Raw genomic sequence first — 27,360 nt, forward strand, 5'->3', positions numbered from 1 at the left:
AAATATCGACATTAAACTGAAATACTGATTTTTGACTATGGTCAGAGCCCTTAATCTGCTATAATTGGCGCACAGCTTGACTCTTTTTCATCCAGAAATCGGGGCCAATACAAAATGAATTTGGGCACAGTGATTGGCTAGATCAAGGCAAGATTAGCGCATTATATCTAACGTCGTCGTTTTGTTTTGATTGATTTGGACTTTTTCCCTCTACAAATTTATTGCAAGATATCATAGAAGAAGAGTCGCGGAGGTAATTTTATGAGCGGTGTTGGGTAATTTAGGTTCGAAATAATATATTAGACAACCACTTTAAAAAGCTCACAGTTGAAAATTCTATTTTTGACGCAAGTATTTTTTTGAGCCCTTCAAAAGATGTTGATAAGTTGTCGAGTGTGCTACAAAAAGTTGATGTAGGGTCACTTTAGCATTTGTGGTAAAAAAACAACACCGTCGGATGCTTTTCATCCCGATAAGTGTACCTTCAGAAAGAAGTGGGCTTACTCTGACAAAGTACATGTTGTTTGTTGTGAGTGTCTTTTAATGAACTTCTTCAAAGGCGAAACATTCTTACTGTTGACTAACAACAAAGAAATGTATTACGACTAGAAATTATTTTGTAATGCAAAAAGTATGTCAACTTTTGCTACAATGACCAATTGTTGGCCATAAATGGTCCAATAATCAGGCCCCAGCGGTTCGCGTGATGGCGTGATTCCACATTGATGATACGGTATTTATTGGGAAAAAAAGAGTGATTTAGAGTATTTTTGCTACCCTGAGTATCAGAGGTTAAGTTTTCAAAGAATATATTAACCTCTGAAGACCAATAATATAAATTTTATCGCTCATGTGTCAATCTAATCACAGTAGAAAGAATCAAAGATGAAGAGAAAATATTACTTTATTAATGTCTAGCAGACTATATCAGTATGCAGTTTACTATTTACGAATTCCCAGAAACCTTCAACCTTGTAATTGAAATGAGTTTATTTCGAAAGAAATACATGATCCCCAAATGTATAACAGTAATTAATGAACTTTTAATTATAGAAATATCACTTTAATTGAATCGAAATAATAGACAGACTTTATGTTATGATTCTCTATCGCTGACTCTTTTTAAAAAGCATTGATGACTTTTTTAAGTTGTGTTTTCAACGACGGGAATAAAAATATCAACTTTGAACTTCACCCAAGATCTTGGATGGTCGTCATGGTTACTTTTGTCTTCGTTGATTGCGCGCTGAATAGAATCTCGATTCGTCGGCACAGCGTCAATATATGATTTTGACCTGTGCTATTCACGGTATATTTTTGCGTGATGAAAAAAGTTTCGCGATTATCGCGATCGTAATGAGAACGAGAAATTAGGCGTATGGGCGGGGAGGAGGTGCCGCTGAGGGCCTAATTAGTATTTTCTGCCAATGATTTGTGATTTTTTCTCAAAAAACATTCTTAAACTATTCGACCAGCCGGTAGAAAAAGGATTCATTCACAGGTGAGTTAAGAGTGTGGTGAAAGTTCTTTCGAAAGAATAATAATGTGCTAATTAAAATACATTTTAAATACTTAAATCAAGAATTTGAATAATAAATTTGAATAAGAATAACATCTATAAGGGAAATGGTATGTGCGCATTTCATTTCAATGAAAGGTATATATCTAATATTTGGCGTGCCGGGACTGCCTCCGTGCGAATAACATAAAAAAAATTTCATTTCAATGAATGGTATATTAGAAATAGCTTTTTAGTTCACCACGTCTTCTGACGTCACACGTCCAGCAATGGAATCCACCACCGAGAGAATTCGCGTAACGAATGTCAACTTTCACACATTTGATACCCAACGATTCAAACATCTAAATTGAAAAAAGAACAATTGAAAGGTTAGAGATTCTTGCTAGCTATGCTTTCTAACTTAATATAGAGAAGCTCCATTATTCGTTAATATCATTGTGGAAAGTCACCGTGAAAATCAGATTAGAGAGCGTCAAATGTATCGTGAGCCAGTGGTCTGTACACTAAGTTTTAGGGAACTGCCGGGTTGGAGGTCAAGAGTGGCAAGTCAAAAACCAGTAAAGCTGTAAATGCACTTCAAAGCTGACTTTCAACTCGTGCAAATTTAGACTAAAAAGGCACTCATGACCAAAAGATTTTAGATCGGCGAGGAAACGGTCCATTAACAAACCTCGGCATCCAATGGCTTAGAAACTGTTAAAAAATTTCAAGGGAAGTAAAAATTAGGATATTTTTGGTACCGGGCTTGATAATTTTACTTTATAAGAAATTTACAATATGTATTTTTGGGATGGTACTGTACTTTACTTTCCCACCAAAATATCAGGATTTAAACGGTCATTTCTAATACAATAATAACTGGTTTGGAGGTCAATACGGTAAAATATTGACCCCAGCCGAAGTACAGACAGAGCTTGCGAGATTTTACCGTATTGACCTCCAAACCAGTTATTGCCCCGCAGGGGCTTTTGTTGCTTCACGTAGCGGACTTGCTCGCCAGAAAAATATTCATGTTCATGTTGTTTCTTCCGATTCTGAGCGGGCCCCCGCGGTTAAAAAATGTTCGCGCGCACCTAATATTATATCTCTTTTGTTGCTACTTCAAATCAATAACTCTTGATTGAAGGCCATATACCTTTCGGTAATTAGTTCTTAGAAAGTAAACAAAGGATGGCGAAAAAATTGAGCATATTTATTTTTATTATAAGCATCTACTTTATAAGAATCAAATCAATATGTCTTGATTGAACGCAATATGCCTTTCGGTAATTAGTTCTTACAAAGTAAACAAATTATGGCGAAAAAGATGAGCATATTTATTTTTATTATAAGCATCAACTTTATAAGAATCAAATCAATAACTCTTGATTGTAGGCAATATGCCTTTCGGTAATTAGTTCTTACAAAGTAAACAAAGGATGGCGAAAAAGATGAGCATGTTTATTTTTATTATAAGCATCTACTTTATAAGAATCAAATCAATAACTCTTGATTGAAGGCAATATGCCTTTCGGTAATTAGTTCTTACAAAGTAAACAATGGATGGTGAAAATGATGAGCATATTTATTTTTATTATCAGCATTTTTTTATAAGAATCAAATCAATAACTCTTGATTGAAGGCAATATATCTTTCGGTAATTAGTTATTAGAAAGTAAACAAAGGATGGCGAAAAAGATGAGCATATTTATTTTTATTATAAGTGTCTACTTTATAAGAATCAAATCAATCAAAAGATATTTTGGCGTTTCCACTGTGATAACATGAGTCTAGGTAATGTTCTAGTTGGTGAGTTGGGGAGTTGCTAGTTTCGAGTTGGGGAGTTCGTAAAACTTTACGGCGACCGAAAATTTTCTAATTTAAACTAATGTAGCCCAAAAGTACAAATTTCAAATTAGCCAGTACCAAATATATTATTGACTTTAAGATCATGAAAATGGTAATGTGCTGGCTAGCAAAGCCAAAATACTTAGTACTGTTATGTCATTGTCACAATGCTGATAACATGACACGTCCTTGTAAAAATATTGACAAAATCTTTAAATACAATGATTGTCAAACAAATTCCCAAAAAAATATTGATCATACTGCAAGTGATGCTTATTGTATAAAAGGATATAACTTTCTTTTGTCATTTTATCATTGGAATTGACACTTTTTAATAAAAATTTTGATCACATTATAAAATACAATGGTTCTAAAGTCACTTTAATCAAGAATTATATTTATACTCAATGTGATACAGGAAATATAAATGGATATGAATTGACAGTAGAAAATAGCTTTCCATGCTCTCAGCGCACGTGTTTAAGGCAAATAAGCTTATTACAGGTGGTATATGTATTATACGTATTATATGTGTTATATATTACTCTCATATCACATTTACTTTCAAAATCGTACTTTTGATGTATGTTATTCTTTTTCGGTAGCCGGTAATTTTTTAACTCCCCAACTCGAAACTAGCAACTCCCCAACTCGAAACTAGCAACTCCCCAACTCGAAACTAGCAACTCCCTAACTCGCGACTAGAATAGTTTCCAAACTCTGATTACATGTGAGCGATAACTTCTCTTTTAGAGATGTGAGCGACCGTCTATCGCATGTCATCTCAAAAGTAAAGTTGAAACTAATCCTTCTTCCCTCGACTTAAATTTTATCGATAAAACGAATTTAAAATCTACACATGCGTTATTTTGCTTACTTAGGGATATTTCGAAAGGAAGCTCTGCGGGGCATTCTTAGCGACAACTACTTGCTAGTATTATTGTGTTTATTAACTGGTGAACAATCTTTGTGTGTTTCTGGCCAAAAAAATGCATTTTCCACTCATTTTCCATGATTTTTTCGTTTCTTTTTTACCCAATATTTTCTTAGATTTATTCTGACGTCACTTTCTTATGAGAAGTCCATTGCAACGTCAGATCATGTTCAAATCAAACTGACGAAACTTTTCTATAAAACAAATTTCCCTTTTCAAAATCATCGTCAGTAATAATGAGTAATTTAGGGGTGGTTCATCTTCATTAAAGGCATAATGGTATTAACCTTTAGCCGCCGAGAGACGTACCACGTACGTCATATATACAGGCCGAGAGACGTACCACGTACGTTTTGATACTGGGGTCCTTTCAAAGTTTAATAAAATAAAGACCAGTTTGAATTTTTCTATTCTGTAAAATTTAGCAGACAGGATAGGGGTGAAGGTTCATTTTTTAAAAATTTTACGGGTCCTGCTTTTATACATCTCGAGATATCGGAACTCAATGTCGGTGTATTTTTCAAATGTCAACAAAACATCGTTTTAGTGGTGGACAGAGGGTGTTTGATGGATTTTTGGACTGAAAAGTCATGTTTATGTCTGGTTTTTTCTTGGTTTCAGCATATAAATATCATTATATGAGATAGAGAACCTTTATTGGCAGTTTCTATGTGGTTTGAAGGGGTTTTTAGGGGGTATTTCCTGACATACATGCCTATCTCTAGCTCCAACAACTCAGGGCTGTTTTGCCTCAGTTTTTCCACTATTCTGGTGTTTTATTGCTTGAATTTACATGATAGAGAGTCTGATATGATTATTGTAGTAATTTTACAGGCTTAGGGTAAGTGCAGGGCCCAATTTTAGAGCAACGGGACCACTTATTTTTACCTGTTGTGGCCAGAGTGTCGATTTTGGTGGAAAAGTGTGCTTCACCGAACTTAGATTCTGAGATGAAATGAGCTTCTTCAGCCCTGAAATTTCACACAATGGTGGCTTATAACATAAACTAAAACAAAATAATTTTTCTGGGACCAATCTTTACCTTGTACCCACTTTTTTCATTCAATTTGTCAAAAAAAAGAAAAAAAGTGAAAAAATCGTAAACATGGAATTTTTACTGTTTTGATTTGAGGCTGTGTAGTCAGGTTTAAAAGGGTGATGAGGCGTCTTTTTGGTATTATCTGAAAAAATAGATCCTTAGCTTTTCAAAATGGGTTTACTTTTTACTTAAGCTTTAGCGGTTCAGATTTTATGACATTTTCCGCGAAACCTCCATTTTCATGAAAAAAACAGCGGCAGCAGCGCGCGCTGTTTTTAAAAACAGCGATGTCTAAAGGTTAATTGATATAAAAAAATATCGCACAAAGTTTGCTATTGGTTGATTGACAATAGGCCCCCCGGGGGGTACTAGGGTTTCGAGCTGACGGGGGGGGGAGGTGCCGCCCGGCTTTCGAACTTTGGACCCTTACTGGGACTAAAAAGGAAAAAACAAAGGAAAATGTCGGGAATTTTACGACCCTTAGCGGGTACAATTTTGACCATATTTTGCTCTTTCAGGGGGTAAGTTGAAATTTTCCTATTTTTCCGACCCTTAGTGGGACTGAAATTTGATTTTCTGATTTTTCCGACCCTTAGCGGGACTTTGGAAGTCCAAAAAAGGTACCCTTAAGGGCGGCACATACCGTACCCTCCATTTGCCTAAGTATCCCCCCCGGACAATAGGCTGTTTTTTTTGTCATTTTTTACTCTTTTATAGAGTCCAACAGCAATAATTTTTGTTTGTTATCTTTTGATTGAATGAATATTTTTGAAAAATTTTTTCACAGTGATGAGGATCTAAGATTGAAAAATCACTCCTGTGAAAATGGTACTCATACCACATTTCTATAAGAAGTTGATTTTTTTCTTCTTCATCTTTCGTTTTCATTTTTCTTTTTTTTTCCAATTTTTTTTGGCTCGATAATATCCCACTCACAAATATCTTTTCAATGAGCACAAAATCGCAACTTGATTCGAATTCTATCAAAAGTTACAGCCATTTTTGTCTCAGCTGCAAATTATTTTGAGGCAGACTTTAGTGAATCGCGAAACTTAATAATACACGCAAAAATTTCCAGAACCTGGCAATCGCGGTATTTGAACTTTGTACCTAATGGTGGTGAAAAATCCAACAAGTCAGAACACATTTTCGACACAGTACCCCAACTTTGTACCCCCTGCTGTATCATAAATTAAATAGGAAGGGGTGATTCAAACCGAACCAAAGATCCCTTTCCCTAAAACTTGAGTGATTTCATTTTCTACACACTGTAATAACCCTTATTTGAAAAACGAGAAAAAGTACCTTCTGTGTTGGTATTTCGTGGGCATCCACTACAACACGTTTCTCGTCCAACATCAAGACATTCATACTCAACCATTTGGAGCTCATCCAAAGAGGATGCGCATCGGAAATTGTTGGATAAGCCGCTTCCACTAGCCTCCATCCTGCTTTCTCAAACATATCACGTTGTTCACAAGGTCGTTCAGGATTCACAATGACTAGCCCGGGTCCGATAATATTGAAGGTAGCATCAATATGCATAGGATTAGGATCTTTGAATGACAGTAGATGAACATTGTAATTATCTCCCAAATGGCGCCTCATCCACTCAATACCCATCAAGTTGGTGACCTGGGAATGAAAAGGAAAATTGATTTTTCGTCCATTCATCTTGAAATTTTGGCCGGAATTTAATTTGGCGGATGGCCGAAAAAATTAAATTTGGCGGATTTCAAATTCAATGATGATTCAAGTGTATTTTTGAGTAGCTCTCAAACTCCGAATTTTTATTACTAAATATCTTTTATCAGAGAAATCGAAAGAAAACAGATTGTTTGAACTATTGATTTCAAAGTATCAAAGGGGCTAGAAACTCCTGTATTTAGTAACCCGTGTGTTTTTCAAGTGCAGGGCAAACTTAACGCTTCCCTTTTTCTTGCTTGAGAGAGGTTGAAGATCTCTAGCCGTTTCGGGGCTTCAAACTCAATGGTGTGAACCACCCGCCCTTCTAGGGCGCAGTTTTCTCTAAAATCGCAGGGAAGGGTACGAGCAATGTGTCTTATAAAGGGAGGGTAGGTAACTTAAGGGAATTAATTTTCGCGGCAACTAATTTTCGCGAGACAGCTTCCCTCGCAAAATAATTCAATTTTCGCGGGACTTATTTTCGCGACTAACTTCGATTGTAAATTTTCGCGAAAGTTTATTCCCTTAAGGTAATAAGGGTTAGGTAAATTTTCAAAAGAAAAAATATTTTGAAAAATAGGATGAAAAAACAGAGAGAGGGAAACAGATTACACGTAACAAACCTGACTACGTTGGGCGAAAATGTCGGTACCAGCCCTCATGAAATCCGCTGCATCAAAACACGGTTCGAATTCGGTTGTCACGAAACGATTCTCTGAAGCAAGTTGATGTCTTTCCTCCACATTCTTCATCGGATAGTCCTAAAAAACAGAGGCTGAAAATTATCTTAAATAATAACTCATGCAATTTCCTTACTAAGCGTTTATAAATGATCGATTTCAATTGTCATTTTTCCTAATTTACATTAAGTTCCCGAGCCATCCTGAGCGAGCAGTAGTGACCAAAAATGAAGTAAAAAAATAAGAATATCAAAATTACCGCCAAAATGAAATTATTATTAGCAAAGGACTTTTCTCCTTCAATGCCCTGAAAAGCCCTATAAATTCTAGAATCAATAGAGGTTCTGAGCCCTGCAGCCGTGAAAGAACCGAGTAAAAATTTGTAATCAGAAATCGACTCTTCCTACCATATCATAAAGATCGTCAGACATGAAAGGTTTTGGAGCTGTGGTCCATTTGGCGCCCGCACGGAAATATTCCTTCATCAATTTCCTGTAGGCACGATATTCGAAGAATCTTGATCTCCATGCCATCGGTGCCTCGATTATCTCGTTGCCAATGGTGATAAGTATATCACGTGGCATAGCTGCATACAGACCAGTTGACTCAAAGTCAGGAGTAGCATATTTCTAAATATATGGAAAAGTAAAAAGCTTGCGAACTGTGAACTATTATTAAATAATTAATATTAAATATTATTGCTTTTTGAACTAATCTTCTTCCAAGGATGAGACTGGATTAAATTGAGTTGTTAGTTGAAATAAAGAGGCTTTAAAGTACCTCTGCAACAAAAAATGAGCTTTCTTGCACCAAAAAAAGTTTTTTCTTCATTAAATCCCACCTAAACAAGATTAGGCCTAATTATCAAAAAAAAAAAATTATAAAGATACAAATCCTTCTAAACACACAAACCTTCTTGTGATCAATAATGTCAGGCCTTTGAACGACCACACCCTCGTGTTCTAAAATGCGACAAAATTCCTCGATCTCGGCAACTGCTTTCTTTAGATGCTCAGCTGGGAAATATTCTCCGTTGTTTGCTTTATAAAAATCCCAATGGTATTCGTACGTGTTGGCTTTGACTTCCGTCGTGAAATTTGGCACCACTGAATTCTCCGCGCGGCCGACTATGACCTCTTCAAGCGGATCCCATTCATTGTGAGCATTAACGACAGGTAAGGAAGGACTTTCTTCAATCCCTGGATCAATGGAAGGTAAGGCACGCTTCGGTGAGGATGTTGATGAGATTCGACGTAAAAAATTGCTTCCTCTGAGTGCTTGATTCTAAAAAACAAGTAAATGTTTTTTTTCTTGTTCATTAGCTTATGATATACTTATTTCTTTGAAAAATTTGTAAACGGGTAGTCGAGTTTTGGCATAAAACCAAACATCATGTAGAGGTTGAAATTCTTTACATGCGGGCAAAAAAATCATAAAATCACAAAAAATCAAAAAAATCAACAAATCAAATATTAGCTAATATTGAGCTTCAAAAAGCGCAAAAACTGGACAAAATAGCTGTTTCTGGCTGAAAAACACAGTTTTCAAGGGTTAATATCTCGAGTTAGGTACAGAAATCACCTATACTTGCAATATATCTCTAATCTTAATTTTTTGAGAGCTTTTCCAAAGATATACAACAGGTCTCCGTTTTCTCGAGCTAAAATTTTCATTAATTTTTAACCCTATGATTTTTGCCTGAGACCGTCATATTTGTCCGTTGGAGATTTGATATTTCACAGAAAAGTGCTACCAAGGGGTATTTCGGGTCCCATATCTTCCGAAGGACTTTTCTGTTCGCCTTGAAATTTAACAAACTTCTTAACCTAAGGTTGAACTACACCACTGGTGTAAAAATGAACGTTATAGCATAAGTAGAAAAAGCTCAATTTTTACAATCGCAAATTTAACCGCTAAAAATCGCAAATTTTTCAACCAAAAATACATTCAAATATAGCGCTTTTGATTCTCTAAAACAAACAAAAAAAATTTCCATAATTATATTTGACTATCAAAAGTTACAAGCATTTTTATTTCCACTGCCAATTATATCTGGACAGACTTTAGTGATTCTTATAAATAAAGATGCGTTTTTTTAGCTGAAAAATTCTATTTTTACAAAAATCTGCTTGAGCCATCTTTTACCTACTTTCATGTAAAAAATCAGAAAAAAGCAATGATTCAATGTTTCACAAAGTCCAAAAAACCCTTTTTTTAGCCGTTTTAGGCCCAAATTTGCCCAAAAACATTTTTTTTCGAAAATCGGGCTCCGTCACATTTGAGGATTTAAAGTTATGCATCTTTGTGCAAAAAATCATAAAGAATGAAAGAGCCAATCTCGAGAAAAGCTAATACCTAAGTAATTGATAATGTGCTTATAAAAAAATATCGAATTTGGCCAGTTTTTCTATAAAAACACGGTAAGCAACCAAAATTTCATGTCTAAACACACATACTCTCTAAAAGTCAACCCTCATGAGCAAAAAAAACATCCATCTCATAAAAAAATTGAGTAATTTGACTAAGAACATTAATGTATGCTTATTAATAGTGATTCTTATAGATAAACATGCGTTTTTTGAGTCAACAAAATTTTTTTGCAAAAATCTGCTTGAGTCATCTTTTACCTATAACTCACTCTAGCTCCTTGCATATTGAAAATAAGTTATGAAAATGGGGTATAGGAAACTTTCTACACCTAATGCCGTTCAGAAAATGCAGATACATCTGTGACTTTAGAGGATGGGTAAAAGATATAGCATCTTAAAGGTCAACCAGTATTTTGGGACCCTAGAATCAGCATTGATAAAACCGAAAATTCTAAATATGAGAAACAGCAAAAAATCTTGGAATTCCATTTTTATCAGGTTGAGTTAATATCTTATAACAAAAAATTAACATTATAAAAATTTTCGCTGAATCAGCTTTTTTGCAAATATAGGAGAAAAATACCTTTAAAGCTTAATATTTTCAGTTTCAGTTAAGCTTTTCTTCTCAAATTTTCACAGCTTTTTCCATACATGAATGGAACTATTTTCAAAAGACATTGATTTTCAGAAACTTGATTAAGACGTTGTTAAATCTAAATTGTCATTTTGAAAATTTCTAAATTTTCAGTTTGGATTTTGCAATATCGAAATATTTCATAAAAATCATAAATTTTACATCTATCGGGTCGTAAATTTAAGGGTAAACACAAATATGTTCATAGTTTTTCCTCCTATTAGCACTGGGCTTAAAAATTTGATTTTAACTACACCTCCGTTTTGGGGGCCCCAAACCTGCATTTTGACAGCCAGGGTATACTGTAAAAATTTATTTAAAAGCTACCTATCTTTAAGCGATTGAAAAATATTGTTGAAATTGAAAATTTTGAAAAAGAACTGTCGGGAAATAAAGTAGAGATGTTAAAGTTTTGCATGCAAGAAACATTTTTGTAAAACCTCTTTTCCTCTACAATCAGTGCCATAACATATTGGCACTTTTCGCTAATTTACCATTTTTCAAAAATTGAAGTTCGAGCTTGAATGTCAATTTCGGGCCTTCAACTTGATTTCAACGATTATTTCGATCTGGGAGGGATTTATTGGTTTCTAGGCTATATTTCAAGCCCTACTGGACCATTTTTGAACTTTTGAATCCTCAGATCCTAAGTCCTAAGTTTTAAGTCTAGCGTTAAAACTCAGAGTTAAAACTCTACCCTTCGAACCTACTTTAGAGCACTTGCAAATCGATTGTGGTTTCAAAACACCCCGGTGGGTTTCCTTTTTGTGCCAAGTTTTTCGTCACTGATTGTAGCTTTGAGAGAAATTTTAAATTTGATCGCCGTTTTGGGGGCCACATACTGTATACTTATTTCTAATTTTCCAGATCACTTACAGACGGCTCATAAATATACGTCACAAAAAAAAAAAAAAATGATTTTTTTTAGCTAGAAATATACCTTGAAAACGGCCCTGGCCGAAACATGTTGGAAATTTCTAGCATCTAATGGTATTTATGTCTCGATCCTCCGTCCGATATATTTCTAATTTCGGTGTTTTTTTCTCGACTTTTTCGAACAAGAAATTGATCATAAATCAATCGATTCATGTGACATAAATAGAATTAAAACCTGAGGTAATGAGAGACATTTTCTTGCTTATGACTTTACCACCCTTCATCTGTGCAATGTCTGCCGACATTTTTTGCAAGTAGATCAGTATCTTTACCTCCCCCGCGAAGAACATATCCCTATTATCTTTAATGGATTACATTTCGTATGGAATTTTGGTCATTTTTTGCGAAAATCAGTCCTCACGAAAAATTTGTACTAGTAATCTCATGGTTATGAGGGAAATTGGGGATAAATTTCCTGAGGTAAATTTTGAAATTTTTTGAAATTTAAAACATTTCGAAATTTGACCGAGGGTAATTTATCCAGAATTTCACGGAAACAAGCATGGGTTTCCTGGTTAATCTCATGGTTTGGATTGAAATTCTAACAATTCCGGGAAATTACAAATTAAGGTAAGTAAAAACGTCAATCGAATTTCAATCGTGAGATTAAAAATCCGAATTTCCGCCAAATACCCTAGGAAAATTAAAGAAATTAATTGAAAAAGAGGCCCCACGAAAATTTTAGAATCTAGATTCACGAATAAAACTCCACGCGAAAATTAATCCACTTTATGTAACTGAATGTAAAAAGGGATTCACACTGCGTATTTCCTCTTTACACCCCTGTCTCACAGCCCCGGTGGGATTTTTTTCCATTTTGGGGATAAAAATTCCTATTGAAATTCCAATGGGGATAGCAATTCTATTGTCCAAAGGTTAAGAATTTAGTGAGGTTGTGGTTTTGGATTGTAATTCGTAAACATTGAATTTCGAGTGGGGATGAAATCAAAGTCAATTTCCCAGTGGGGCTGAAATTTCAGGGTATTTTCCTACCATGGACAAAATTTTTACCAAATTTTTCATTGGGGCTAGGGTCCAGCGGGTCTGTGACACAGGGGGGTCTTTTTAATAGTTTCTAATAGAGATAAACATTGAAAAAGCAAGTACTTACTCTTAAAACTCGGTTTAACATTTTGCTATCTTTTGATGGTCGCACAAAATTGACAAGAACTTGGACAGGTGGCGACAAAAAATGATAGCGTTGACAAGATGATGTTGATACGAAGATTAACCAAAAATGAGGGACCGATTGTCGCGTTCAAGCGTACAAAAAATCCCAGTAAATAAAAAATCGATGGAAAGTATTCAACAAATGAGACATTTATCTGAACTTGCCCAAACAGTCACTCTTCAATCCCAAATCAGATTTACCTGAAAAGTGAAAAAAGATTTCATGTTATATAGTAGAATTTGAATGACAATACTGAATGAAGGATCTTTCATCATTGACTAGTACACATTCCTACATATTCACATGGGATGAAAATGATTGATGATGGAATAAACACTCACTAAATGTAAAACTGAACTAGACATAAATTAGACAAAGAAACTCACTCAGAAAGTCTTTCATCTACTTGTAAATTCAGCTTTCTCGTTAAGAGGTCGTGCGTTAAATGAGTTTTTTTTCAATCAATCGTAAGATACCGATACCTGTAATTAATACACTAATGGAGACCACAATAATGCACTTATTTATTCTTTTAATGATGACCGGATCATATAAATGCTATTTTAGTCACTTTCGAAACAAAACGATTGCAAGCATCACAAGCTGGCAAGTAATTAAAAAAAGCTTTCTTAACGATAGGCATCAGAGAGTTGTGTTAAATGGAAAAACATCTGAGTGGAAGCGAATCAATGCTGGGGTACCTCAAGGCTCGATTCTTGGTCCATTGTTCTTCTTAATTTATATTAATGATCTTCCAAAAAACCTTGAGTCAAACCGAAGATTTTTGCTGACGATACCTCTTTATTCTCTCTTGTGATTGATCAACTCTTGAGCCTTGAAGTACTTAACAGAGATCTCTCCAGGATAACTGACTGGGCTCATCAATGTCTTCTGAAGATGTCTTTTAACCCTGACCCATCTAAGCAAGCCATTGAAGTCTATTTTACCTGTAGACTCACTCCTCCAAATGCTCCAGTAATCTCCTTTAATAATTCTAATATCGCGACCAGTGAGTACCAGAAACATCTTGGTCTAATCTTAGATTCAAAACTTTCTTTTGATCGCCATCTAGACGAGAAGATAAAAAAGGCCAATAAAGGAATTGGTCTTATTAACCGACTTCGCAAGCATGTGCCTTGGAGATCTCTACTAACCATTTATAAATCTTTCATTAGGCCTCATCTTGATTATGGTGATATCGTATATGACCACCCGGGAAATGCTACCTTTGTGCAGAAGCTTGAATCTATTCAATATAATGCCTGTTTAGCTATAACAGGCTGTTTTCGTGGAACGTCTCAAGAAAAACTATATTCAGAACTTGGTCTTGAAAGTCTTGCTGACAGGCGCTTTGCTAGAAGAATGACATTCTTCTATGGAATTATTAACAATTTAGCCCCTTCGTATTTACGTAACTACCTGCCAGTAAGACTTACAGCACCAGGTGGCCTTAGAACAAGAAATCCTATTTATCCTCTTAATATACGAACTGAGCGTTTCCGTAACACTTTTTTTCCGTACTGCATATCTCAGTGGAATGTTCTGGGAGGTAATATACGAGATCTACCTTCAATTAAAACTTTCAAAAAAGCAATCTATGAATTTTTGAGACCCAAGCAATCTCATGTTTTGATGTTCCTGACATTCAAGGAGTGATCTTTCTTAATCGACTTCGGGTCGGTTTCAGCCATCTCAACGAGCATAAATTTAGACATGGCTTCCGCGACACTTTAGACCCTTTCTGTGGTTGCCGAACTAACTCTGTTGAAAACACTCAGCACTTTCTTCTGCACTGCTCTATATATTCCCATGCAAGACAATCTTTGTTCGACAAACTTCAGACCCTAGGCATTAGTTTTCATCCGCCGCTTAACCCTCCTTTTTTCTGTCGGCTTTTATTATATGGGGATGAAAGTTTGACTTCAAATCTAAATAAATCTATTCTTTGTTCTGTTGTTGAATTTCTTAACGAAACTGGAAGGTTTAGCGGTGCTTTATTTTAGGCTTTTACCTAACAATTGTAGCTTCCTTCTCCAAGATTTTTTCTTTATTTACTTATTTATTTATTTTTACATAGTCTAGTACCTCTGGCGATATAACGTTAGTTCCTAGCGGGGGGAGGGACTATATTTTATGTTTAAGTAATGTTTTGTAATATGTTCGTAGTGTACACGTGTTTTTGTTTCAATAAAAAAAAAAAAAAAAAAAAAAAAAAAAATTAAAAAAATTAAAAAAACTACTTAAAGAGGGGTCCATTAATGAACTCTCCTTAAATAATTAAACGATTGCATAAGCATCACAAGCTGCAAGCATCACAAGCTGGCAAGTAATTAAAAAAACTACTTAAAGAGGGGTCCATTAATGAACTCTCCTTAATTAATTAAACGATTGCATAAGCATCACAAGCTGGCAAGTAATTAAAAAACTACTTAAAGAGCCGGGGTCCATTAATGAACTCTCCTTAAATAAAACTACACTAAACTAAAACTAAACTACACTCTCTTTTTTTGCAAGCTGAAATGCAAAAAAACTTGTGCAGCTTTTCTAAAAGGCTGACCTTTTTAGGGTTTCTTAGACCAAAGATTTTCGCCTGCAGCACCAAATTACAAAGAAAACTGTTATTTTTTGAGCAGAATCAATGTTCCAACTTAAAAATTCGAAACTTCCATGAACACAAAGAAAATCAACAAAACGATGGAAAAAGATTTTGCTAAGCATACTGAGCCTCGACCCGATTTTTCCGTATGCTTATAAAAAAAGAGTGTAGTGAAATAACTTAAATTTTCAAACGATAATTACCTGAAGGTTTTCGCCACAGCTTTCTTCTACAAGACGCAGCCCAAATTCATCTACAAAAAAGACATACAAAAAATATCAGGTCCATATGTACAGACGTGATAATTATTTTTTAGAAAATGTCAAGCGATATTTGAAAAGAGTAAAATTATAATAAATTAGACTTTAATCCTCAAGGGAAGATTTTAATTATAGAGTGAAAAGACTATTTGAAAGCCAATTAATTAAAATACTCGGTGGCCTGGTAGTTAGCCTGCTGATTATTTTAGCCAACTAAAAACGTTCCATGCTAAGCTCAACTTTTGAAGTTCTACAGACTTCAAAACTGAAATTTGGACTCAGTCCTACTGTCACGACCGCATTGTAAAAGAGAACATTTTACATTTGCGTCCTCAGTCAAAATATGTATAGAAAGGAGTCACGCCATTATACTGTGAATCCCTATTCAGTTATTCTAATAGTCCTGGAGTGGATTTCTCTTTCGGAAGAGCCGACATACAACGCTTGTATTTTACAAAAATTGTAAACATCTACATTCGTGAGGTTCTGAGAAATGAAATATTTAAAAAGGGATCTTTCAAGCGTGTTTATAGCTGTTTTAGTCATTTAGTATTTTTTATAAGAAGTGTTTACCATTGTTAAGCATTATTTAGGATCCAAAATTTTCAAACCAACCTGAGAATTTCTTCTCCACGCAAGGAATGAACATCAGCTTCTTAATGAAACTTTACTTTGTATTATCAGTTTCCTAAAAAGCAATCTTGAAGGAAAATTTTTCAAATGCAAAACGGGAAGAAGGTATCAAACGTTTAAGAACGACTTCAAATTAGCCCATCCTCTCGGAAAATGTTCTATTTAGCCTAAATAGGCAAACTATAGGGAAATCTGCTACTAACACAACGTTAATTTAAAAAGAGAACGAAAGAAATCAAATTCAAAATGATAAACATAGGCTTGGCAACCCAGCTGGCACACAACGTTCTTTCAACGTTTATCTAACGTTCAAAATGTCCATATAACGTTAGATGGACGTTGAAACAACGTTGTGTGCAAGCTGAGAATCTTTTGAACTGAACAAAAATTATTGCTTGTCTGCTACAACCCTAAATTTAGATGCTCAGGAATTCAAAGGACCTTAAAATAAAAGTTTGACTGGAAAATAAATTCAATCAAAACATAATAGAAGTACTAATAGTATTTGTTTTTTATCAAAATATAAAAAATGTTTTTTACATTATAATTTGAAAAGATGGCTAAACTTTTAGTTAAATTAAAATACCATTCCTAGGCAGTTAGGTCTTGTGACACTCATTTGAAATTTGGAGATTGTGTTTAGAATCGCCCATCGATAGAATCGCTGTTATATTGTCCAATCTAAAAAGATTAAAATTGAAATGTTTTAAATGAAGAATCAAACAGCGGATATTTCTATTTAGACTAGTAATTTCGAATGTGCAGTAAGAAAAATATGATGTGTTTGTTGAACAACCATTAAAAATTCATAAAGTTATATTTCTGATATTTCATCATTTCTGATGATTGCGTATATAGCATGAAACCTTTAGTTATGTATTTTACATAGTGATTTTTGAAATATAACTTTATGAAAAGAATATTGGTCTGATCACGCTGTGTTGGTTGAGTTTTTTTTATAAGAATAAAATAATGGAGAAGAACTACAACAAGTGAAAAACAAGACTTTGAGAAATCTAAAAGACTCAATTTCTTAAGAGATCACACTAAATATACGAACCTTTCTAGGCTTAAAACTCAAAAAGTTAAAAACATTCTGTGGCTTCAAAAATTTTGAACGTTCTTAATAAACGGGTATAGTAAAGAAACAATGGGAGATAGAACAGCCAACCCTGTCTAATGAGTATACCACAATGCTAGATATCCCTACAAGCACCCTCACAAGAGAGTGCAGATGAAGGAAGGAGCTATTACTTTTGGTGAAGAATTAACTCACTTGTTGACCAGGAAAGATAATTGGACTTCTTGCTCTTCTGATTTTGCTGTTATGTCGTGAACGGCAAACTGAAAGTTTTTAAATTAAATTTATTACAATCCAAATAATGTTGCGATCAGGTTGGTGAAAACATTCAAGGTTGGTGTCTTCGAATGAGTTCACTTCAAAAATGAAGAAATGAAAGGTTTTACCTTAGCGATAATTTTTGCATCTTTCGGGGAACTTTCCCATTCATAAATTGGCACTGATATTGATTTCTAGAAGAAAAAAACAGTATCGATAAAATGCTCTAAATGACGAACGTTGCCGTATGGGAAGACAAAAAGAGTTCTGATGCTTAACAGACAAGAAATGCGTTACGGTCGAACAAGTGAGCTTGCGACCGCAGTCGGAGGACGACCCAAAGGCTCCTCTTTCGATAGCTATCTACCCGAAGGTAGGGAAGGGTGCCATTCTTTCTCCCTGGATTTCTTCACTTACACTTGATCCTTCTCTTAATTGCTGAGCATCAAGCAGAGAGGCATCAAGTACCATTTTGAGAATCTTTGGCATGACCCTGGCTGAAGGTTGAACCCACAACCTTGTGAACCGTAGCCGGATGCTCTACCACTGCACCACAGTTCGCTAATCATTGAATAATCTTACTTGATTGGGTGGTATCAGAAAAGTCTTTTTCATTTGACACGGTATGGGAGTGCTTTGAGAGAGAATCGCTTCAAATTTGGAGTTGGCCACCTGCGAAACCATGAAAAGATAATAAATAATCAACTTTACATGAAATTTACATGAATAGCAAGCCGCCCATCGATGCAGAATACCGTATTACTTCGAATGGCCTTTATTCCTTATTTTGGATTTCGGAGCTAGACGTTTAATCGATGGGGGGGGGCGTTTATTAAATAATTTTTAAACGAGGTCACTTTAATAAAGTGAATGGGAACCTTGTTTTGCATTTTCGTTTTATTTTAGTTCAAATAATTTCATGTTAGAGATGTAAAAACAGGTCAAAGTTAGTTTGAAAACTGAAAAAATAAGACCACTAATATAGTATCTAAGTTTTTCCTTCATATAATTCTACCTTACGATTGCTTGATTCTAATGGGACGTTTACCTTATTAGACGAATATTACTAGTCATTTCATTAACACGAATTAAAAAATTTAATGTTAATAAAAACTCCCTTAATTAAAACCAGCCGTGGTGTCCTTGAAAAAGCAATTAAAATTCGTGTCAATTTTTTGCGTGTTAATTTCAAGGCCGTCGAGTACTTGCCTAGTAATATTCGTATAATAAGGTATTTAAAATTTTTAGTTCAAGGAGGGGCGTTTATCCGAGGGGGCGAAATTCGAAATAATACGGGAAACATCAATTTTGAAAAAAACAGTTGTAAGAAAGGTAAAATAATTATTTGCTACATGATCTGTCTGGCATTATAATGAAGTTCGAGGAACATTGTTGACTTTAGTATGCGACAGACTTACTTTGATACCGATATTTCTTGACAGACATTTTAGTTTCGGTGTTTTTTCGACTTGACGACTCGTCTGTAATATGCTCGCCTGTGGGAAAAGAGAGATCGGAAGTGAACTATATTATGTATCCAATTTGAAACAATTATGAAAATGACTTTCTATAAACAGCCGTGCACCGGTTTTGCGCAACTCTTTTCAAGTAGATTTGATTGAAGGTTTCGTTTTGTCATTTTTTGGATATGCCAAACACAAACTAAACAAAACTAATGGTTTGTTTTGAAAAATAAATAATTATTGTTCCGTTAATTGTTAAAACAATATATTCAGAAAGTGAGTAGATTTTAAACAATTAAATAGCTCAAATTACTGTCTACTAGTGTGGCTCAATGGTCTAGTGGTATGATTCTCGCTTTGGGTGCGAGAGGCCCCGGGTTCGAATCCCGGTTGAGCCCGGAAAAATTTTCCTAATTTCCAAAATGTGGTTTTGTACAAAAACATCACTTGAAACTTTTAAATTTACTACTTCTCTTATGATATCTCCTGGATAGTACTTTTCGAAATTAATAAGTACACCATAAGGCCTTTTGTAAAGCAGAGTCAGGAGGTTATTTTTCGTTTTGCTGTGGCTTTCAAACTAACCTGCATTGCAGCACCATGAGAAATGATTTCGTCTGCATTTCTATTATCGATCAGTTCAGAGGATGCGAAATAACTTTTGAATGTGGACACTAGTTTAGGGACACCAGTTCCTCCGCCAACCAGCGCAACCTGAAAATTTAAATATATGCGTATTTAAAAAAAAAGTGCGTTAGAGCCAGTAAACACATTTGAAGTTAAGATGGTCAGTCCGATTAAGATAGACGTTAAATCTCGTTTATATAACATCGAATCAATAATATTTCATAATTCAATAGCTGTATAATTATTACGAAGATGTTATCGAAGAACTCCAGGCTTAAAACGTTTTTGTCACTTTGTAGCTAGCCCAGGGTTCGAGTAAAATTTTGAGATAAAAGTATTTTACCTTCGCTATACTATCTTTGTGGATATTTTTAGATTTCAGGAATTCCCCGACAAAGTTCATGAATTCTGTTATAACTGGTGATGCCATCGACTCGAACTTTATCCTGTAAAAGGGAGAGTCAAGACTGAAACAATTGAAAGGTCGGAAGTAAGGGAAAACTATCTGTAGAGGAGGGACCTCTCAAGAGAAAATCAATGTAGTCGGATCCTTGTCAGGTCGTATCCTTGTCAGGTCGTTATCCTTACGGGCTGCAATCCTTCCTTTCTCACATTAAAAACACTTTTACAGTAACAAAAAAACAGCATTTTTCGTTTTTCATTTGATACCTGACGATAAAGATGAAACTTGAAGTACCTCAGTTCTTTTTTTTTTCATCTCTTTGACAGAATTATATATTACTGATTAAAAACGTAACGTAACACGCCATATACCTTGTGATGTTGCTTTGGAAGTCCAGACCATCATACAAAGAGTCCACCGTTATGGGAGAGGTTTCCTTCCGTGATAGCGTTAATTTGCATTCTTCACAGACTGCTCGTAGTTTTCCCATCGCTTTTCGATTGTCAGTTATATCTTCTTTGTATTTCCTGGAAAGAGACGAACCAATGAGTTTGAACCACGAAGAGCTAGAGAGCACTTATTAACTAAAACATATCGCAAAATTTAAAAAATGTGCCACGCGAAAACAAAAAATGCGCTAAATTCAATCCGTCGTCCTAAGTGCAGTACAAATCTGAAGACTTCGCATTTTCTTGCTTGTGAAAAGTTGAAGATTCAATTGAACGATTGAGGTAAAGAGAATTTGGCCGTTAAAACATTCTTGGATCCATTTCAAATGTTCGATAAGACGTTTGATCGTGTAAGACAGTGAAAAAGTGTCCGGAGCTAATTTAAAAATTCAAATGCTGAAAATTCTACAGAACCTATCAAATCTATTATTCATCGCAGATGTTTATATTAATGACAAGGAGCCGAGGCAGCATGAAGGCCCAGTGACATAGCAAAAGTCGAATGTTTGTTCGCTTATTATCACAAGGCTTCTGTTTCTTCCAAAATGAACTCGATGCTTCTTCAAAAGCAGTCATACAGCCTTACAAACCTTTTGAATTCATTTGCGAAATTTTTGACGAGGATTTCATCAAACTGATTCGCTCCATAGTGTGGTTTTCGGCTCTCTGCTATCACGTGATACATTCCACTGTTGACGTTAACCAATGACACGTCACACGAGCTACCACCCAATCGAAACACCAAAATATTGCTAAAAAAAGTAAAGAGATCGTGAGAATCGTAAAGTGTATCATGCGATCGGAAAATCAAGATTGCCAATCCCTTATTATAAAACTTTCAACTTCTTCGTTATTAACCACAGTCTAAGACATCCCCACAACCCACACATTTCACTGTTTAGGGCAAGCTTATCCACTTAGTTTTTTTTATTTGAAAAGTGAAATGATCAAAATGAAAGTACTCTACCTAATTTTAAACTAAAATTATGGTTATGTCTCCCCCCTGTTCTCAAAAACCTTTGATTAAATTTTGAAAATCTGATGCATTTTAACTGTTTCCGAAGATTGGTACCTCCCTTGAGGGTTTACATGGAGATATACTCACTAATTTTCCATATTGTCATTTTGCCCAATACCTAAAAAGCAAAGGAAAACTATTCAATAATTTGATAAAACTAGGCTTTCGGGTGATACTCTAATAATTTCAGTTATTTATTTACAGAAGATGAAAAGCTTTTTATAAAAAGCCTTACCATATGCAAGGAGGGCAGCTGCAGATTCGGATATCACTCTCAAAACATTGAAACCAATCTTTTCAGCAGCCTCGCTGAAATTTCAAAACGATGTTTGAATGTTTAAGACAAATAATTTGGTTAGAGTTTGGCAATTTTTATAGCTCAGTCTCGAATCCAAAAAAACTTTTTCACACAAATGTGTCATCACAAGCGACTTTGGATACAAAAATAAAATGGAACATTCCATTAAAAGAGCAATACGGAACGTTTCAGTAGGTTCTAAAAACACTAAAGAACGTTGATGAACATTTTTGCACTTACTGGATTATTAACCGTTGTACTCGAAGGATCGTTCCCAGCGTTCAGGGAACGTTCCTAAACGTTCTAGTGTATGTAGAACATTCTAAAACGTTCCTAACTGTTCTGGAACGTGAGAACGATCAAGAAAGTCCCAGAACGTTCCAGGAGCGTTATGGAACCTTCGCGAACGTTCGTATCATCGCAAGACCGTTCCATTCGTATTCAAATTACATGTGATTACACAAATCATGGACAATTTTGGTAACACTAAAATTGAATTAGAGACCTTTGGTCTTTGTTCTTTAAATAAAGCCTTTATTTTTAGCGAATGTAAGCAACTTCTATACATACACAATAGACATTTTTTGTTGATCCGAGAAAGAATGTGGTGTTGTGATAACCACATCTTCCAAGTCGTCTCCACCAAATGATTCTGCTATCTCTGAAGATGAACAACACACAGAATATTTTAAAATCTGTGTCTATATAATCTGCTGCGGAGACAAAAAAAGCAGTAAGTTTTCATAGTATTTGAATTGAATGACAGTTTTGTGCTTGTTGAAAAGATATTCAAAAATGGAATATTTCCAAACAGAAAAACACAAAGAAATTTGCAATATGAAAATGAAAAAGAAAACTTTGCTGTAATTAACATTTTCACAACAGTATTTCTTTTATCTTGGTAACTTATAAAAATCAGAAATTATAAAAAAGTTATATAAAATACTAATCAAATTGAAATACTGTAACGTGCTTGGCTCAACTTCAGTGTACGTGTTAAAGTGGAAGGCCCAATTGTAAACATTTTTTTTAAATTTATATGCTTGTCCAAAGTTTGCGGACATTACACACACACACACGCACACTTACATTCTGAGATTCTAGCTCAACTTAAGTTGAGAATGGCCCAAAGTATATCACTAATAAAAAGCATTAAGAATCAACAAAAAGGAGCCTCTCGAGCAGAAGTTTTAAGCTGTATATTTTTGACTGAATAAATATGAAGATCATATACCAGAAGTTATTTTTTTCTTCTTCATTTTCTATCTTCATTTTTTATTTTTCAAATTCTTTTCTATATTACAATATCCCACTTCTCATTATCTTCTCAACAAGCGCAAAACATCATTTCATTCAAAATCTATAAAAAACTTACTTTTTTGTCTCTGTTGCAGAGCATGTTGAAATAGAGTTTAATTTATTATTTTAACAATGAAGGTTTCTCTCTAAAAGATTTTTTAATCAGATCTTGTGACTAATACAGTCAAAATATTTGGAAAAACTACCCGTTAAAAAGCGATTGGTTTTCATCGCTCAAGGAAGAATGTTATAAAAAATGTTGAATACTTTAGTTTCTTAAAGAGCAATTTACATAAAAGTAAAATATCAAACCGAGTAATTTTGTCAATATGTATGACAGAGCTTCAGCAGTTGAAACATTCAAGCTGTCCTCTTCAACAGTGATGCAATGGCAAATTTCCCCATTCCGAAGTCTGATCTAAAAACAATCAAAATGATGTATCACAATAAACGCGTTTGCATTACCCTAAAATAAAATAATATCACTTAATTTCAAACCTAATTTTTTTACTTACTGGGCAAGAACAATACTTCTCGACCTCATTAACAGCTTCTTCGTGGAAACTAAAAAAAAATTTGAGTGTAAATTTTTTGTTAAAGATTAAACAAATTTTGATCATGTGGAATGTTGAAATATTTTTTCAACTTGCTACAACCCTCCATAGGACAGCGTTTTTCTTCTTCTGCAGAACAAAGAGGGTCTAACTTTTAAAGGGTAGAAATCTGCTTTCACTAGGCTTGAACGGTATTTTCTTAGCAAAATCATTTTCAAGTTAGTCCCTCTCATGAACTGAGGAACTACCATACTACAAATTAGCATAAATTGGTCCATTTATTAGCATAAAAGACCTGTTTAAATTTTGTCCCTCTTTTGCAAATCATATGATATGGAGGTTGATTCTCTAGCTTAATCGGAATTGGATATTCTTAGTTAGTCCACAGTGATGTGTAGTTTGATTGAAATAAGATTCTACCAATTAAAAGGCAGATACCATTTGAGATAATAGAAAATAATTTTATTCCAGACCTATCACCGATGCATGATTTGATGTTTGTGATACAACTTGTAGGATTCCTGACACTAAATTGTTTTGCATCTTGACCAATAATCTATTTTGGGAAAATATGAAATGGTGCTGTTGAAATGATATTGTTGAAATATTCTTAGAAACCAATTATTTGGTGAATATTACATTAGAAAAGTATTTTTCCCCGTCGTTCTGGTTGGTAAAGAAAAAAAAAATGATTCAACTTTTTTTATGATTTAATCACATGATAACGAGTGCAATTCGAGAATAATTTCACGAGTGACTTTTTTGTAATTAATTTCCCGAGTCCGAAAGGACGGGGAAAATTCAAAACAAAACAAGCAACATGCTGAATGGACCTACCTGTTGATCAAAATCAGATAAAAGTAGGTGTTCTACATTTTACTATTGGTATTGAGCAAACAAAATAAGTTTTAGAACAATGCAAAAACGTCTGATTTATTTTCTTTTATCATTGTGTAACTTGGTCGTCTTTTTTTGAAAATTTTATGTCGAAAAAAAAATTTTCTGAGAAAAATTACTTCAGCCACATTTTAAGGTACCTTGCACTCTATCTTTCTGACAAAAATCAGGAAAAACTAATGAAGCAATTTTGCACCAAGTCCAAAAAACCTTATTTTAGGTAGTTTTTGGCCCAAATTTACCCCAAATTTTTTTTTCAAAATCGGGCTCCGTCACTTTTTAGGCATTGCTATTTTGTATCATTTTGCAAAAAATGAAAAAAGAATAGTGAGCAAATCCCGAGAAAAGCTGCTAACAGGAAAATGGTAAAAGGGAATTTCCCCAAAAAAGCGAAAATCCGTATTTGACGACGAAAAAAAATTTTCCGAGAAAAATTACTTCAGTCACATTTTAGGGTACCTTGCACTCTATCTTTCTGCCAAAAATCAGGAAAAACTAATGAAGCAATTTTGCACAAAGTCCAAAAAACCTTATTTTTAGGTAGTTTTTGGCCCAAATTTGCGAAAATCCGTATTTGACGACGAAAAAAAATTTTCCGAGAAAAATTACTTCAGCCACATTTTAGGGTGCCTTGCACTCTATCTTTCTGCCAAAAATCAGGAAAAACTAATGAAGCAATTTTGCACAAAGTCCAAAAAACCTTATTTTTAGGTAGTTTTTGGCCCAAATTTGCCCCCCAAATTTTTTTTCAAAAATCGGGCTCCGTCACTTTTCAGGCATTGCCATTTTGTATCATTGTGCAAAAAAATAAAAAAAATTAATGAGCCAATCCCGAGAAAAGCTTGTAACAGACGAACGGACAACGGTCAAATTAAAGGACCTCCCGGTAGGTCCAAAAATCACAAGTGAAATTTTCGAATTGTATGAGTTGTTATTAGCTAATCGCACAATGGAATTCACTACTTTTTCCCCGTCAGGAAAGTAAATTACACTGACAGTTTTATATCTTTCTCTTCTCTTTATGCTTTTCTTTTATTGTTGCTTATAGATTTTCTTTCTCACAAAATGAATTTTGAATGTAATTAAAACGTTCTATACAAAAAGTGTAACATTTGGGGTGGTAATACCAAAATTCAGTACCAAGTACTAGCTTGAAATGAGAGATATACACACATCTCTCATTTCAAGCTAGTACTTGGTACTGAATTTTGGTATTTGCTGGGTAAAATGGGAAAAATGGGTAAAAATTTTATTAAATCAGATCTCATTAGAAATTGACTGCTAGTTATTACAAGGTATTTTTCCAGGGTTATGTAGCCATATTTTCCCTGGCAACCAGCTTCTAAAGAGGGGGTGGGGGTTCCTTTTTTCTAAAAAAAAGTTAGTATTGAGTACTAAAAAGGGGGTGGTTGTACCTTAGACAAATTTTCTAGGGACAATCAACATATACCCTATGGGTTAGTACCCTGCAGCTGTACCCCCTGGGTCCTCTGGTCTTATGAATCTAACATTGTATTGGTGTTTACAATAATAACACTATTAAACCTTTTCATTTCCAGTGTAAGCCAACATTGTTGGTGTCATCCTTGTGCCAAGCTCATTGGAAACTGTTGTAATCTTCCCTTCCTGTAATTCAAAAATTTATGTTTGAGGCAATATCACCATGCAGGCTGCATCGTTTGAGGCGTGTGATAGCACGCGCACACCTCCACACACACCTAAAATCTTTGAGGAGAGTGATTAATCACACGTCATAAATTTGGATTTTACTACTTAAAGTTATGCATATCACTCCTTATCACACGCCTAAAGTACTTTTTAGGAGTGTGATTGACCACACGCCTGGAATTTTCAAATGACAAAGCCTGACCATGTTATTAATTATATGTCAAAAAGTTACAATGACAGTTTCATGTCAAAGTAAAAAAACATCCTTTTTCGTTAGAAGCATGAAAATAATTCTCAATACCAAAATTCATTTGTCAACATGCAAAGAATATGGTCAGGTTTATGGAAAACGATTTGTAGAAATGACCATCTATCACTTCATCCAAAAATTGCATAAAAATCCTGTTCGGATAACAATCTGAAATTAAATTTTGACATCTAATTTTTGCAAATTTTGTTTTTAATTTAATTAAATAAATAGACTTACTTTACTAACAGCAACATAACAGTTTGTATTTCCAAAGTGAATTCCAGCCACTGCTGCACTCATTTTTAATTAACTTTTCTTTCTGTAATTTTTTGAAAATTAATGGAATTTAGAAAGTTAATGCTCAAAATAGTGTCAATATGGGTTGAAGAAAAATATTTGGACTGTAATTTCAATGATATGTGGTGTTTGTTTTAAAGTAGTGTTTTTTAACCTACCTCCCTTTCCCCATTGTACACTATTGTGGTTGTTTGAAAAGGAATTCGGCAGGGATGCTGCATTAACTGCTGCTATGTAATAAACACCTTGCATGTAGTATAAACTTTTGTTATAAGAAAAGCTTTTGCACTTTGAACAATATCAATATAACACATTTAATGATTGTGATAAAGGAGAATTTCAATGTGAAGAAATAGTCTGCAAAGTGTTAGTCTGGAGATCCATGCTATGATTTCTTATTATATATTTATACTGATGGCAAAATATATAGCAGAGTTTGGGTTGAGAGTTTGAATTTCCCAGATCCTAATGACAGTTGAAAACGTAGCCAATCAAATTTTGTTATTCTTTC

General features: G+C 34.5%; 2 protein-coding genes and 1 non-coding gene across 4 annotated transcripts; 1 reads left to right on the forward strand and 2 right to left on the reverse strand.

The window, feature by feature from the left end:
• Positions 1–1,506: 1,506 nt before the first annotated feature.
• LOC136807478 (glycine amidinotransferase, mitochondrial-like) lies at positions 1,507–15,695 on the reverse strand. 2 transcript variants are annotated; one of them, XM_067064058.1, is made up of 7 exons: positions 15,598–15,695; positions 12,739–12,998; positions 8,601–8,972; positions 8,096–8,317; positions 7,632–7,769; positions 6,628–6,957; positions 1,507–1,863 (listed from the first exon to the last, which is right to left on the reverse strand). In XM_067064058.1, exons 2-7 carry the CDS (start codon positions 12,757–12,759, stop codon positions 1,738–1,740), a joined length of 1,209 nt encoding a protein of 402 aa, XP_066920159.1. In that variant the 5' UTR covers positions 12,760–12,998; positions 15,598–15,695; the 3' UTR covers positions 1,507–1,737. The 2 variants fall into 2 exon arrangements, with proteins under 2 accessions (XP_066920159.1, XP_066920160.1); XM_067064059.1 differs by lacking the exon at positions 15,598–15,695 and adding an exon at positions 13,185–13,296.
• Positions 15,696–16,771: 1,076 nt separating this feature from the next.
• Positions 16,772–26,874, reverse strand: LOC136807477 (heat shock 70 kDa protein 14-like). The gene is made up of 17 exons (XM_067064057.1): positions 26,790–26,874; positions 26,180–26,260; positions 24,211–24,293; positions 23,699–23,747; positions 23,496–23,601; positions 22,455–22,545; positions 21,822–21,895; positions 21,674–21,704; positions 21,159–21,320; positions 20,491–20,646; positions 20,060–20,162; positions 19,675–19,803; positions 19,045–19,122; positions 18,209–18,298; positions 17,755–17,820; positions 17,564–17,631; positions 16,772–16,968 (listed from the first exon to the last, which is right to left on the reverse strand). The coding sequence occupies exons 1-17, from the start codon at positions 26,850–26,852 to the stop codon at positions 16,887–16,889; spliced, it is 1,512 nt and encodes a 503-aa protein (XP_066920158.1). The 5' UTR covers positions 26,853–26,874; the 3' UTR covers positions 16,772–16,886.
• On the forward strand, positions 19,416–19,487 carry Trnap-ugg (transfer RNA proline (anticodon UGG)). The gene has a single exon. It is a non-coding gene; the product is annotated as a tRNA-Pro (tRNA).
• Positions 26,875–27,360: the final 486 nt, after the last annotated feature.

Source organism: Clytia hemisphaerica, unplaced genomic scaffold (assembly GCF_902728285.1).
Source record: "Clytia hemisphaerica strain Z4C2 unplaced genomic scaffold, Clytia hemisphaerica genome assembly, whole genome shotgun sequence".
Classification (NCBI taxonomy): domain Eukaryota; kingdom Metazoa; phylum Cnidaria; class Hydrozoa; order Leptothecata; family Clytiidae; genus Clytia; species Clytia hemisphaerica.

Excerpts from the sequence above, each read along its gene's own strand:
- LOC136807478 (XM_067064058.1), bottom strand. The coding sequence starts at position 12,759 with ATGTTAAACCGAGTTTTAAGA. Across the intron at positions 8,973-12,738 it reads TGTTAAACCGAGTTTTAAGA|AATCAAGCACTCAGAGGAAG; the intron begins GTAAGTACTTGC and ends CTTGTTTTTTAG. Across the intron at positions 8,318-8,600 it reads ACATTATTGATCACAAGAAG|AAATATGCTACTCCTGACTT; the intron begins GTTTGTGTGTTT and ends CCATATATTTAG.
- LOC136807477 (XM_067064057.1), bottom strand. The coding sequence starts at position 26,852 with ATGAGTGCAGCAGTGGCTGGAATTCACTTTGGAAATACAAACTGTTAT. Across the intron at positions 26,261-26,789 it reads GTTATGTTGCTGTTAGTAAA|GAAGGGAAGATTACAACAGT; the intron begins GTAAGTCTATTT and ends TTTGAATTACAG. Across the intron at positions 23,602-23,698 it reads AGAAGTATTGTTCTTGCCCA|ATCAGACTTCGGAATGGGGA; the intron begins GTAAGTAAAAAA and ends GATTGTTTTTAG.